Genomic DNA, 11,903 nt, shown 5'->3' on the forward strand with positions numbered 1-11,903 from the left:
AACTGTGAGAGGCTAAGTCATTTTCCCAAATCTTCAGCACTAAGTTATGGTGCAAAAGGACAAAATTGAAGGCCTCCTAATTAGCAATCACCTCCCTCACCCTCAGCTCCCAGCACACTCACTCATCCTTTTGTCTAAAGGGCTCTGTCTGCAGTGAGAGAGGAAAGCTCCCCAAAGGCTCCAACGTGTGTGCTCATCACTGACCAGCGCAGAGCTGCCTCACAATAGGACCCAATACAGTGTTTCTGATAGGACGGGATCGAACCTTTAAAGCACTAAGTTAAAACAGTTTCTTAATGCAGGAAATTCGAAGTTTTAAAAGAGGACCTTCATACTGAATCTCTGACCAGTAACTGATGATGCTGTTCATTGCTGATGCTGATTGGTTCTCAGTACTGAGATGACCCAATCCGGGAACAAAGAAATGAGTTCCTCAGTAGGTGTTTTGGGGATGTGGGTGGAGAAGGGTCACAGTCCTCACTGAGTGAGACCTGCCTGCTCCCTGCCCCTGTCCTCTCTGAGCTCCAGCATGGTGTGTCTGCGGTTCCCCGGAGGCTCCTGGATGGCCGCTCTGATGGTGATGCTGATGGCACTGAGCCCTCCCCTGGCTCAGGCCAGGGACACTCCAGGTAAGTGCACCTTGGGGGTGAGCTGTTGTGGGGGAGGAAGAAAGGGAATTAGCTTTGTCACTGTGTCCAGGCCATGTCCCTTAGAAAATGATGGCATTTTCCTCAGTGGCCACCTGCCTTTATCATATGGATCCTGATTCTTTCCACCACAAAAAGGGCTGGTGCTCGCCACTACGAGATGTGCAAGGGGCTCCATGTATCTCATCCGTTTCTTTTTAACTCGCCTCCAGTAAACCTCCCCAGCCTGTGTCCCCTTCCATCGGGGTCTTGAGAGGATTAAGAAATAATGATCTCATAGAGCGTCGGCCTGCTGACTGAAAGGTCCCAGGTTCGATCCCGGTCAAGGGCATGTACCTGGGCTGCGGGCACATCCCCAGTGGGAGATGTGCAGGAGGCAGCTGGTCAATGTTTCTCTCTCATTGATATTTCTAACTCTCTATCTCTCTCTCCCTTCCTCTCTGTAAAAAATCAATAAAATATATTAAAAAAAAAAAAAGAAAAGAAATAATGATCTCAGACTGATTCCCACCCAATGCTCCATTTATTGTATTGAGTTATTCCCCAAGAGGAACGTTTCTCTGGCATTTTATGGGGAGTCAAAGGAATTAGAGGGTCTCTCTTTGAGGACCCTGTGTTATGGCCTCAGCAGAATCTGTGATGTTGGTGCCTCTCCCTACTATGTGAGATGTATCCAGGGGCCTCCCCACCATCTCCTTTCCTTTCTCCCTCAACCCCAATGCTTTAAGGCCTGTGCCCCTGAAATGGAGGTTCTTTTATAGAAGTGGGGTTAGTGCTTTCTCTCCTCCTGTGGAAAGCCCCCGGGAGCTGAAGCAGAGATTCTTAGTACTTGGAAGGACCCTACAGAGAGGGGCATCTACAGGGTGGTCTTTGATGCCTTAAAGAACTTAAGGCAGCCCTACCCAGTTTGGCTCAGTGGATAGAGCGTCGGCCTGCGGACTGAAGGGTCACAGGTTCGATTCGGGTCAAGGGCATGTACCTTGGTTGCAGGCACATCCCCAGTAGGGGGTGTGCAGAAGGCAGCTGATCGATGATTCTCTCTCATCAATGTTTCTAACTCTCTATCCCTCTCCCTTCCTCTCTGTAAAGAATCAATAAAATATATTAAAAAAAAAAAAAAAAGAACTTAAGGCAGTGGTTCTCAGCCTTATGGCCCTTTAAGACAGTTCCTCATGTTGTGCCCCCCAACCATAAAATTATTTTTGTTGCTACTTCATAACTTTAATTTTGCTACTGTTATGAATCATAATGTAAATATCTGATATGCAGGATGATCTTAGGCGACCCCTTTCAAAGGGGTCACGACCCACAGGTTGAGAACCGCTGAGTCTTAAGGCAACTTCTGAATGCCTGGCCAGGTTAGTGCTCATTACAGATCTATGTTGAACCTTTCTGTACTGCTCTCTACACCCTGTCCTCTCTGTTCTCCAGCACAGTGTGTCAGTTTCTCCTACATCTTCCCTTTTCTGGCCTGAGCTCAAAGGTAGGCACTCAACTAGTAGAGATAAATTATATGAAATTCTGTGTTTTTAGTTAAAAATAGTCAAATGTTAGCAATTTCATGGTTTCAAATTATATACATTGAGCGGGAGTAGAGAGAGACTGTGAAGTTTTCTTACATCCCATAGGGCTAAAAGTCAATAATCCATGGAATCTAATTGAGAGAGTTTAAATAACTTACCCAGAGTCACAGAGTTAGTTGTAGAACCAGGTGACAGTCTGGATCTCAGTATCAAGAAAGTCCCTCTCTTCTACGTCAGCATAGTCCTTTCATATTAGGTGCATGTATATCCCCTTATATACAGAGACCAATGTTTCTGTCCTTGTGATCAAAATGATATTTGGTGATAAAGTTAATTAAAGACAATTGCCAAATGGTGATGAAGGTATTATTTGCTCTAGGAAGTTAAGGAGTAGAAAGATCTTATGAGCTTGCATTCCTAGGGGTTATAAGAATTAAAATATCAATGTACTTATTGAGTGCTTATATGATCAGCACCAGAAAGAATCACTATTCAGTTCCACACTTAACAATATCCTGTGAGGAATATAGTATCATTAAATCTGTTTTAGAGATAAAGAACAAGGCCCATGGGAGTTACAATCTGACCCAGTGGGAGAGCTCATGTTCTAATTTAGGTTCCTCATTCTACAGCCTGGGCTTCCACCCCCACTGTGAACAGGGGCTTGGCTGGGTCTGATTTGCTGCTGAGATTTCTGATGTTCCCATGGGCCAGTGTGTGTCTCAGGGTTGGGGGCAGCAGGTGCAAAGGTTGCCAGTTCCAATACACAGGAGGAATTTACATCCATTTTGCATTTACAACTTGAAAAGTTCCATATGGGCTCACACTATGCTGTGAGCACATGAGGAACACTAAGAAGTTTAAGTGCACGCCTCAGCCTCAGATTCCATCAGTGGGTGGGCTTGTGTTGTCAAAGGAAAGAGTGGATGCTCTATTTAAGCTGAATGTCAGAGAAACAACAATTATTTATCTGAAATCCAAATGTAACTGGGAATTGTGTATTCATATTTGCTTTATCTGGAGGCCTTTCAGTTGGGCCCATGAGCACACAGGCTACAGTGAACAGCAACTCACACATGTTTATTTTCAGCTTCTCAGGTGTCAGGAAGGTGCTGGAGAATTTGTGAAAAGTAAGACCTGGTCTGAGCAGAGTGCCCTCCCCTCTGCCATCATTTCTAAGTGAAGGTCTCCATCTAAAGCTGGGACCTGCTCCTGTTTGTAATCTGTCTCTGTGAGGGGTCATCTCAGCTGCTCCCCTGCTGAGGGACCTGCCTATAGAAATGAGAGTCCACATCTGACCAAGGCTGGTAACCTGATGCCTCCAGGTATTCCTGGGCGCAGGAGGAGGTTAGAAAGTGAATTAGTTGGGACTCTGAACAGGAATCAAATGGTTGTGGCTGTAGCTGCTCCTGTGGACAAGCAGTGGGCCAGTGGCCGGGAGATTATGAAAGAAGACAATGTGGAGGATAAATAATGACTTGGTGGTTAGTTAACAAGGCAAAGAAACAGGTAGATCTTGGTCCTGAACAAGTTTATTTTGCTGGAAAATAGTGTGCACTGGAACCAGATTCCTAAAGAATATAAATTCCATACAGACCAGGACTTTCCATAGACACAATATTGGCTACTTTTTTAAAATATATTTTATTGATTCCTTAAGAGAGGAAGGGAGAGGGATAGAGAGCCAGAAACATCGATCAGCGGCCTCCTGCACACCCCCTACTGAGGATGTGCCCGCAGCCAAGGTACATGCTCTTGACTGGAATCGAACCTGGGACCCTTCAGTCTGCAGGCTGACGCTCCACCCACTGAGCCAAACTGGCTAGGGCTTGGCTAAATTTTTATTGTCATTCCCAGCTGGTGCATAATCAACAGTGGCTTTTCACCCCAGATTTTTCAGACGGTTCACCACCCCTTCCCCCTCTTCTCACCCCTGGGACGTCTGCAATATGTGAAGCCATGTCTGGCTGTCACACGGGGGTTTCTCTGACAGCTGGTGGGGATGCCGAGTGCAGCCCACTGTGTACAGAACACCCACCCCCACCTCACAGAATCATCTGTTCCAAACGTCAATAGTGTGAGGGTGAGAACACTGCTGGACACTGGCTGTTTCTGAAAATTCCATACTCACACTTTATACACACGCACCTTCCAATGCAGCTCTTCATGGTTTAAGAAAAAAACCCAAAAAACAAAAACTAGACAATTACACAAAGTCACCACTTTCTTGTTGAATCCATTCAATCACTTAAAGTTTAAAACCTTCATTTTTATTTTTCCTTCTGCGATGTTTGTCAAAACGTCATGAGTTCTGGTCATCATATCTCTCCTGACCTTCCATGTCTCTCCTTCATGAGTCATGAATCGTGGTAACCCCACAAGTAATTTCAGTAACTTGGACCCTGTGGTCCCTGCTCCAGGCCCCCTGTCCTGCCATCTCCCTCCCGTGTGGATGCGCCTGTGGTTGGGTGTGATGGGCACTTTGGTGAATTCTAAGCTGCAGAGGGGAGGGCGATGCCCGGTTTCCTGCCTGGGTCCCGGGCAGCTGGGGCCTGGCACGAGGTCCCCTCCCAGGGGGTGACAGGAGGAGGCGGGTGTGGGGAAGGGAGAGGCTGGGGGTGAGGGGGGGGGGGGGCGTCTAGGAGGAGGCGGTGATGGCACAAGTCCTCCCCAGCCTGGAGCCCGGAGCCCTCGGGGCAGCCCAGTGGGTCCCCAGTGACTGAGGGTCCCAGGGGTCTCCCTGCCCTGCGGCCTCCCAGCCCCAGAGGAGGGGCCAGGGCGCTGGCAGTGGGGGTGCCGGGGCCTGTGTCCCCACCGCCTGGGCGCCCCGCACTGGGCGGCGCCGCCATCTTCTCTCACCAGCGTGAGGGGTCCTTCCTGTCCCCGCAGCCCATTTCCTGTATCAGCCTAAGTTCGAGTGTTATTTCTCCAACGGGACGGAGCGGGTGCGGTACCTGTACAGACACATCTACAACGGGCAGGAGTTCCTGCGCTTCGACAGCGACGTGGGGGAGTACCGCGCGCTGATGGAGCTGGGGCGGCCGGACGCCGAGCACTGGAACAGCCAGAAGGATGAACTGGAGCATAGGCGGGCCGCGGTGGACAGATTCTGCAGATACAACTACGGGGTGTTTGAGGGATTCCTGGTGCCTCGGCAAAGTGAGCGCAGGGGCGGGGGCGGGGGCGGGGGTAGAGTGGGGGGGGGGGGGGGCAGTGCGCACACAGGGCTGTGAGGAGCTCCCCTGAGGGGCCTGAGGGCTGCTATGAGAACCAGAGGTCCTGTCCTGTGTAAGGGCATTTCTGGGGGTGCCCAGTCCTGTCCACTCAGGGGAGGGTTTGGGGAGCAGCAGGGAGGGAGGGAGGGGGAGGTGGGAGGAGGGAGTAGGTCTGTCTTGGCCCAACCCCCCCTCCCCCGCCCCAACCCTCCCCCCCCCCCCCCCCCCCCCCCCCCCCGCACCCTAAGCCCTGGAATAGGGGTGCTGGGTGCACAAGCCTTTCCCTGGGCGGAGGGTCAGGCTGGGTGTGAGGGGCGGGGCCTCCGAGGCACCTCTGGCCTCTCTGAGCTCCTATCAGGTCTCAGTGTCTTGTTCCCCCCTCAGTGCCCTGTGTTCACAGAGGGGGTGATGGTGAGCCAGGGTCTAATTGTAATTGTGTTACTTAACACACTGATGTCACATCCACACAGGCTGACAGCATTTAAGTCATTACATGTTAGCTGTTTAGAATTGTGGCAGTTTACCTCACATTGTTTTCTTAAACCTTTTTCAATATTGCCAAATACTCAGGTGAAAAATTGCTTTTTACTTTAAATTTATCCTTGTTTGATTTCTCAGGTTCTTGAACATTTTTCACGTACGTGTTGGCTAATGGCTGTTCCTGTTCTAGGAATGGCCTATTGTCCGTCATCCCTGGGGTCTGGGCCTTTTTCTCAGTGATTTTCCCGGTTCTCTAGGCAGCAGAACGGACACTTTGCTAACATGGATGCAGCATTTTCTCCAGTTCCTGACTTGTGTTTTCATTCTGTTTTATTATTTTCCATGTTAGGAATTTAAACATCTTTAATGTAATTAAATGTACTGAAAAGTTATTAGCAATAATTTTTTAAAATATATATATATATTATTGATTTCAGAGAGGAAGAAAGAGGGAGAGATGGAAACATCAATGATGAGAGAGAACCATTGATCAACTGCCCCCTGCACACCCCACACTGGGGATCGAACTGCAACCTGGGCATGTGCCCTGACTAGAATTCGAACCATAACCTCCTGGTTCATAGGGTGACACTCAACATTGAGCCACACAGGCTAGGCTGTTAGCAATGATTTACCATCAATCTTAAATCTACTTTTTTAGGGTAAAATAAAAATGTTTTCCCAGGTTCTTCCTCCCTTTCCTGCAACTCCTTCAACTCCTCCAACTCCTCCCCTCCTCCTCCTCCTTCTCTCCTCTCATTGGATTTATTGAGCCTGGCCTCAGGCAGGAAGCACACATGTTAATGAGTCCCAGACTCTGCCCTGAGCTCAAATGTCAGCTTGAAAAGAGAGACAATTATAAAATGACAGGAATTCCAATAACAGGCCGGGTTCTTTTGAGAAGGAGCGGGTTGCTCAGTGAGCGTCACTGTAAGTGTTATAATGATGCTGCCCTGCTCCTCCCTCTCCCTCAGGACTCAGCCCCCGGAGCTAGGGAATCCTCCATCTTTCCTGCTTCCAGGGGAACCATCTCTGTTCTCAGGTGTGATCACATTCCCAGGACTTCACACCCTGAGTCCTATCTCCCCAAGCTGTTCCCCAGCTTCTCCCTCTGCTTTCCTTATGTTCTCTCTCCATATGTGATGAACAGCTGACATACAGTGACGGCTGCGTTCCAGCCGCTGTTGTACATGTTTCAGGCCCATTGGTCCTCATATGTCCTTAAGCGGTGAGTTAGTATTATCACCCCCTTTGCAGGTGAGGAGCTGAGCAGAGAGGGTCTCCCAGGATCACCCAGTAAGAGGCACAGCCTGGATGTGACCCAGGCAGCCCTGCCCCAGAAATCACACTGGAACTCACACACTCTGTGCCTTGCAAAGATTTGTAAACACTTCATTCAACAAGGAGTAACTGTTTCAAGATACGAAAAATACCCCATATTTCCTCAATGTCTCTCAAATCCAGTGGCCTGGGCTGTAGGCAGAGATTCAAGGCTCATGGCACTACCTCCTGCTGGGCCACAAGCCGGGTTTGAGGGGCGCCTGCCGGGGGCTGGAGCCTGGGACTGGAGACGAGGCCGAAGGGGGGCAACCAAGGGCCTGCCTGTCCTGCTCACGTCTCCCTCCACCTTCTCTGTCCCAGCTGAGCCCACAGTGACCGTGTATCCTGCAAAGACCCAGCGCCTGCAGCACCACAACCTCCTGGTCTGCTCCGTGAACGGCTTCTATCCAGGCCACATTGAGGTCCGCTGGCTGCGCAACGGCCAGGAAGAGGAGGCCGGGGTGGTGTCCACGGGCCTGATCCAGAATGGGGACTGGACCTTCCAGACCCTGGTGATGCTGGAGACAGTTCCCCGGAGCGGGGAGGTCTACACCTGCCAAGTGCGGCACCCCAGCAGCACCAGCCCTGTCACCGTGGAATGGAGTGAGACCCCTTCTGACCTCACTACCCCCCCCGCCCCCACAGGGGCCTTTGCTAGTCCCTGAGCGTCAAGGTCCCCTCTCCTCACACCCCGTTTTCCATTGTTCGTGTCTCCCCTTCAACACAGGCCTCAGGGTAGCCCTGTGATCGCTTCTGTGAACACCCATAGCCCTGGGAGGCCGCCACGCCTGCCCTGCTTTGAATTCCCCACACTCTCCCCTCATGGTGCCCCTTGGCCCTGGGCACCATCCCCTGTGGGCTGGGCGGGTGCTTCTCCCTGCACTGAGCTGCCCACTGTGATCTGGGAAGAGGAGCGTCCTCCACAGCGTGGGGACCTTCCTGCTACGGGAGAGCCCTGTCTGCTCTGCTGTCTGCGGCTCTGTCACCCAGGCCAAGTCCTGGAGGTCACGAGCCCCGGGCTCCGCAGCCTCAGAGGCCGAAGCAGTGGCCTTGGGTCGGGGGTGAGGGGAGCTGAGGCCAGTGCCTGGGCCTTGTACCTGCTCAGTGTCACCTCAGTCTCTTTCCCAGAAATGGCTATTGTTCTGATTCTTCTAGGGAACCCTCCTCCCCCCAAGCTCTCAATCCAGGGTCTCCATTAGAGAAGTTGCTTTGGGCTAAAACCCACTGAAACCAGCTTCTTCTCTCAGGGGCCCAGTCTGGATCCGCACAGAGCAAGGTGCTGAGTGGAGCCGGGGGCTTCGTGCTGGGGCTGCTCTTCCTCGGGGCGGGGCTGCTCATCTACTTCAGGGCTCAGAAAGGTAAGGAACTGCTGGCAGCCGAGGCCCCGAGACGGTGGGGAGAACTGGGGCTTTGCTGGGTGAGCTCTGGGTATGGCAACACCATAGAAGCCTCTCTTTCCCTGAGGATCTCATGTTCCCTGGAAATGCAGAAATAACCAGCTCCCGGTTACTTAGGGTGAAGACATGAGGAATCATGACTGGGAGATTAGAGAGGGGTTAACACACACGGGGATTTGGGTACAGATCCTGGGGCACATGGAGGAGCAGGCCCTGCGGTCACTAACCACTGCTCTCAGCTTCTGCTCTCATCCCTGCTCTGGTGTCAGCGGGTGGGGGTGCTGCTAGAGAAGTCAGGTGGCCTGGGCAGGGGACCCTGTGTTTGGGGACACATTTACCTTCATATCTTTTAAGTAGCATCTTCCTTCTCTTCCCAGGACACTCTGGACTTCAGCCCACAGGTAACGCTCTCTAATCCTCTCTCAGGGCCCATTCGGTTTCCCTAGAACAGAAGGTGCAGGGGACGAGCCAGGGAACAGACAGCGGGGAGCCTGGGTGTGGCTCTGGTGGCCGCTTACACTGCAGGGTCTCCTCCGGCCTGGTGAGAGGCAGCTCTAAAGCAGCTTTGGCTCCTGGGACCTCTGAGCATTTCTTCTCACTTGGGAGCCACAGCAGGAGGCCTGGGAGGGCAGCGCCCTGCTGGCTGGGCCTGGGAACAGCACTGTCCTCTGTCTGCAGGACTCCTGAGCTGAGGTGGCCATGGTGAGAGGGGCAGGAGAGACCTTCTGTCCAGCTCCTTTGCAGCCTGAAGAGGTTTCCTGCTGGGCTCTCACTCCACGAGGAGAGCCACCTCGGGCTCTGGCTGGGTCCTGGCTCCTGACCCGCAGCAGCTCCTCCCTGCTGGTTCCTCCCTGCCCTGGACCTGGAAGCCCCAGTGTTGACTGCAGACCCTCAGCTCCATCCCTCCCTGTCCCTGTGTGTTCAACCCTCGCTGTCTGCTGTGCACCTTAGCTCACCTCTGCCCACATTTCTTTACAAAATGTCCCTCTATTAAATATGGAGTGAAATCATCTGCCTCATATGGATTCAAGGACAGGAAGTAGAAAGAAAAGAGAGAGGATATCAGCACAACACAACAATGATTTTCACTTATTTCCTGAATCTGGTCATGTGGGCATCTGGAAGGTTTCCTTGTTAACATCCTGCTTTTTCATGAGTTTTCCCTCCTGGAATCGTCCTGGTTCCTGAGCCAGGAGAGAGCCTTCAATGGACCCATTCACGGTGGTCTCCTACGTCGGTGCTTCTCTGAGACAAGCACACAGGTTCCTTTCCCCTGGGCTACAGAGAGGAGACAGCAAGTGTAAGAAATGCAGGACACTTGTAAGGATGCCATGCCTTTATAGTTTCTTTAAAAACACACACACTTTTATTGATTTCAGAGAGGAAGGGAAAGGGAGAGAGAGATAGGAGAGAGAATCATTGATTGGTTGCTTCCTGCATGACCCCTACTGGGTATCGAGCCCACAACCATGGGCATGTGCCCTGACAGGGAATCAAACCCTGACCTCCTGGTCCTCAAACTACGACCCACGGAACACCTGCAAATACAAATATTGTATTTGTTCCCGTTTTGTTTTTTTACTTCAAAATAAGATATGTGCAGTGTGCATAGGAATTTGTTCATAGTTTTTTTTAAACTATACTTCGGCCCTCCAATGGTCTGAGGGACAGTGAGCTGGCCCCCTGTTTAAAAAGTTTGAGGACCCCTGTCCTGGTCCATGTCAACCACTGAGCCATACCAGCTGAGCCACAGTTTCTATAATCCTGTTCTTTTCTCTGATTTTTTAAAAGAAGTTACCTAAACCCGGTACCTCTTGAAGTCTCCTTTTACGGTATTAGTCTATTGATGGCTTCTATACCTCAGTCTTTTTGTGTCTCAGATAAATGCCTGCTGTGCTGACTCTGCCTTGAGATACACCTTCCCCATGAGCAGGTCCCGGAGGCCATCAGGACAGAGCTGCCACTCTAGTGGGAAAGATGCGCTTCTGAGGCCTCCAGCTGGTGTGGCAAACTCACTGTCTGTCACAGGAAACCCTGTGTGGACCTTATCTGAGCATCAACCAGGGCCCTTGCTGGGCACCCAGGGGAGGGTGTGAATCCCTGCTCTGCCACCAGCCTGTGATCCTCTGCCCTGGAGGGAACTTGAGAGACTCCTGTGGGGTGAGCTCCAAATGCGTGTGAGCACAGAGCAGCAGAATTTGCACAATACACACGTATGTCTTAAATAAAATAGAGGAGAATAGGAATACAGAGATATACCTATCCTCTCTATATTTATAAATAGAAACAATAGAGAATTTTAAAAAGTGATTGCCTGTGGGGTTAGATGAGGGCTGATGGGGGCAAGGATAAAACCTAGACTTTTGTTAACATATTTAATAATTTTATCTTGAGAAACATTAAAATATATATAACTAGAGACCTGATGGACAAAATTTGTGCAAGAGTAGGCCTTCCTTCCCCCTGCTGCTGGCACTGGCTTCCCTCTGGCACCCGGGACCCAGGCTTCCCTCACAGCCCCAGCTTCGTGCAGAAGGGAAGGTCTTCCAGAAGGACGTCCAGTTTAATTAGCATATTACACTTTTATTATTATTGACAGAAAGTTTAAATCAAAAGTTTTCAAAGATTACATAAAAATGGTAAGCAACCTCACAATTGAAATAAACTTGACAAAAATATACAATTAAAAATCAAAACTTTTTGATCCTTGCATAAAACATTGTGAAACTATAACTGTAAACCAGTAGATAGTTCTACATTCCATCAACTTTAATAATATAAAGGAGTTGGACAGTTTCAGGGAAAGGCACCCGATGTGGCTAGAAGATGGTGGGTTCTGCTCGTGTGTTTCACCTGAATAGTCAGTTTCAATGTGAATCTAAAATCTAAAGAGTAATAACTGAGATATATATTTTAATTTCTCTGCTGCAGAGATAGTTATTTCATTTTCAAGCACATTTAAAGATTATGCCTATTTTAATTACATTGAGTATTAGTTGTGTGAAACAGGTTACCATTGTGCTGGAATTTAATAAGCTGATAGTAACATGGGCAATGTATGCAGTTGAGATAAATCCTGTTTAAACCCAGGCTTCAACTTTACTCTCGCTTTGATCTCAGATGAAGTGAGCTGTCTCACTTTATTTTAGAGCTGGGCTGTGAAATTATAAGGTAGAACGGGAGTATATTTTGATGAAGATGCTTTCTGCTCTTAGTAGAAAATCCACCCTCATTTGTTTTATTTTATTTTTATTTTTAAATATATTTTATTGATTTTTTACAGAGAAGAAGGGAGAGGGATAGAGAGTTAGAAACATCGAT

The 11,903-nt window shown here is 49.8% G+C and overlaps 1 protein-coding gene across 1 annotated transcript; it reads left to right on the forward strand.

Moving 5' to 3' along the window:
* Window positions 1-442: 442 nt before the first annotated feature.
* On the forward strand, window positions 443-9,592 carry LOC139012650 (DLA class II histocompatibility antigen, DR-1 beta chain-like). The gene is made up of 6 exons (XM_070418818.1): window positions 443-629; window positions 5,060-5,329; window positions 7,507-7,788; window positions 8,433-8,543; window positions 8,960-8,983; window positions 9,261-9,592. The coding sequence occupies exons 1-6, from the start codon at window positions 530-532 to the stop codon at window positions 9,272-9,274; spliced, it is 801 nt and encodes a 266-aa protein (XP_070274919.1). The 5' UTR covers window positions 443-529; the 3' UTR covers window positions 9,275-9,592.
* Window positions 9,593-11,903: the final 2,311 nt, after the last annotated feature.

Source organism: Myotis yumanensis, unplaced genomic scaffold (assembly GCF_028538775.1).
Source record: "Myotis yumanensis isolate MYYU_CA2020_CCGP unplaced genomic scaffold, mMyoYum1.0.hap1 SCAF_6, whole genome shotgun sequence".
Classification (NCBI taxonomy): Eukaryota; Metazoa; Chordata; class Mammalia; order Chiroptera; family Vespertilionidae; genus Myotis; species Myotis yumanensis.

Coding starts and splice junctions, on each gene's coding strand:
- LOC139012650 (XM_070418818.1), top strand. CDS start 530: ATGGTGTGTCTGCGGTTCCCCGGAGGCTCCTGGATGGCCGCTCTGATG. Junction 7,789..8,432: donor CCCTGTCACCGTGGAATGGA/GTGAGACCCCTT, acceptor TTCTTCTCTCAG/GGGCCCAGTCTGGATCCGCA. Junction 8,544..8,959: donor CTACTTCAGGGCTCAGAAAG/GTAAGGAACTGC, acceptor TTCTCTTCCCAG/GACACTCTGGACTTCAGCCC.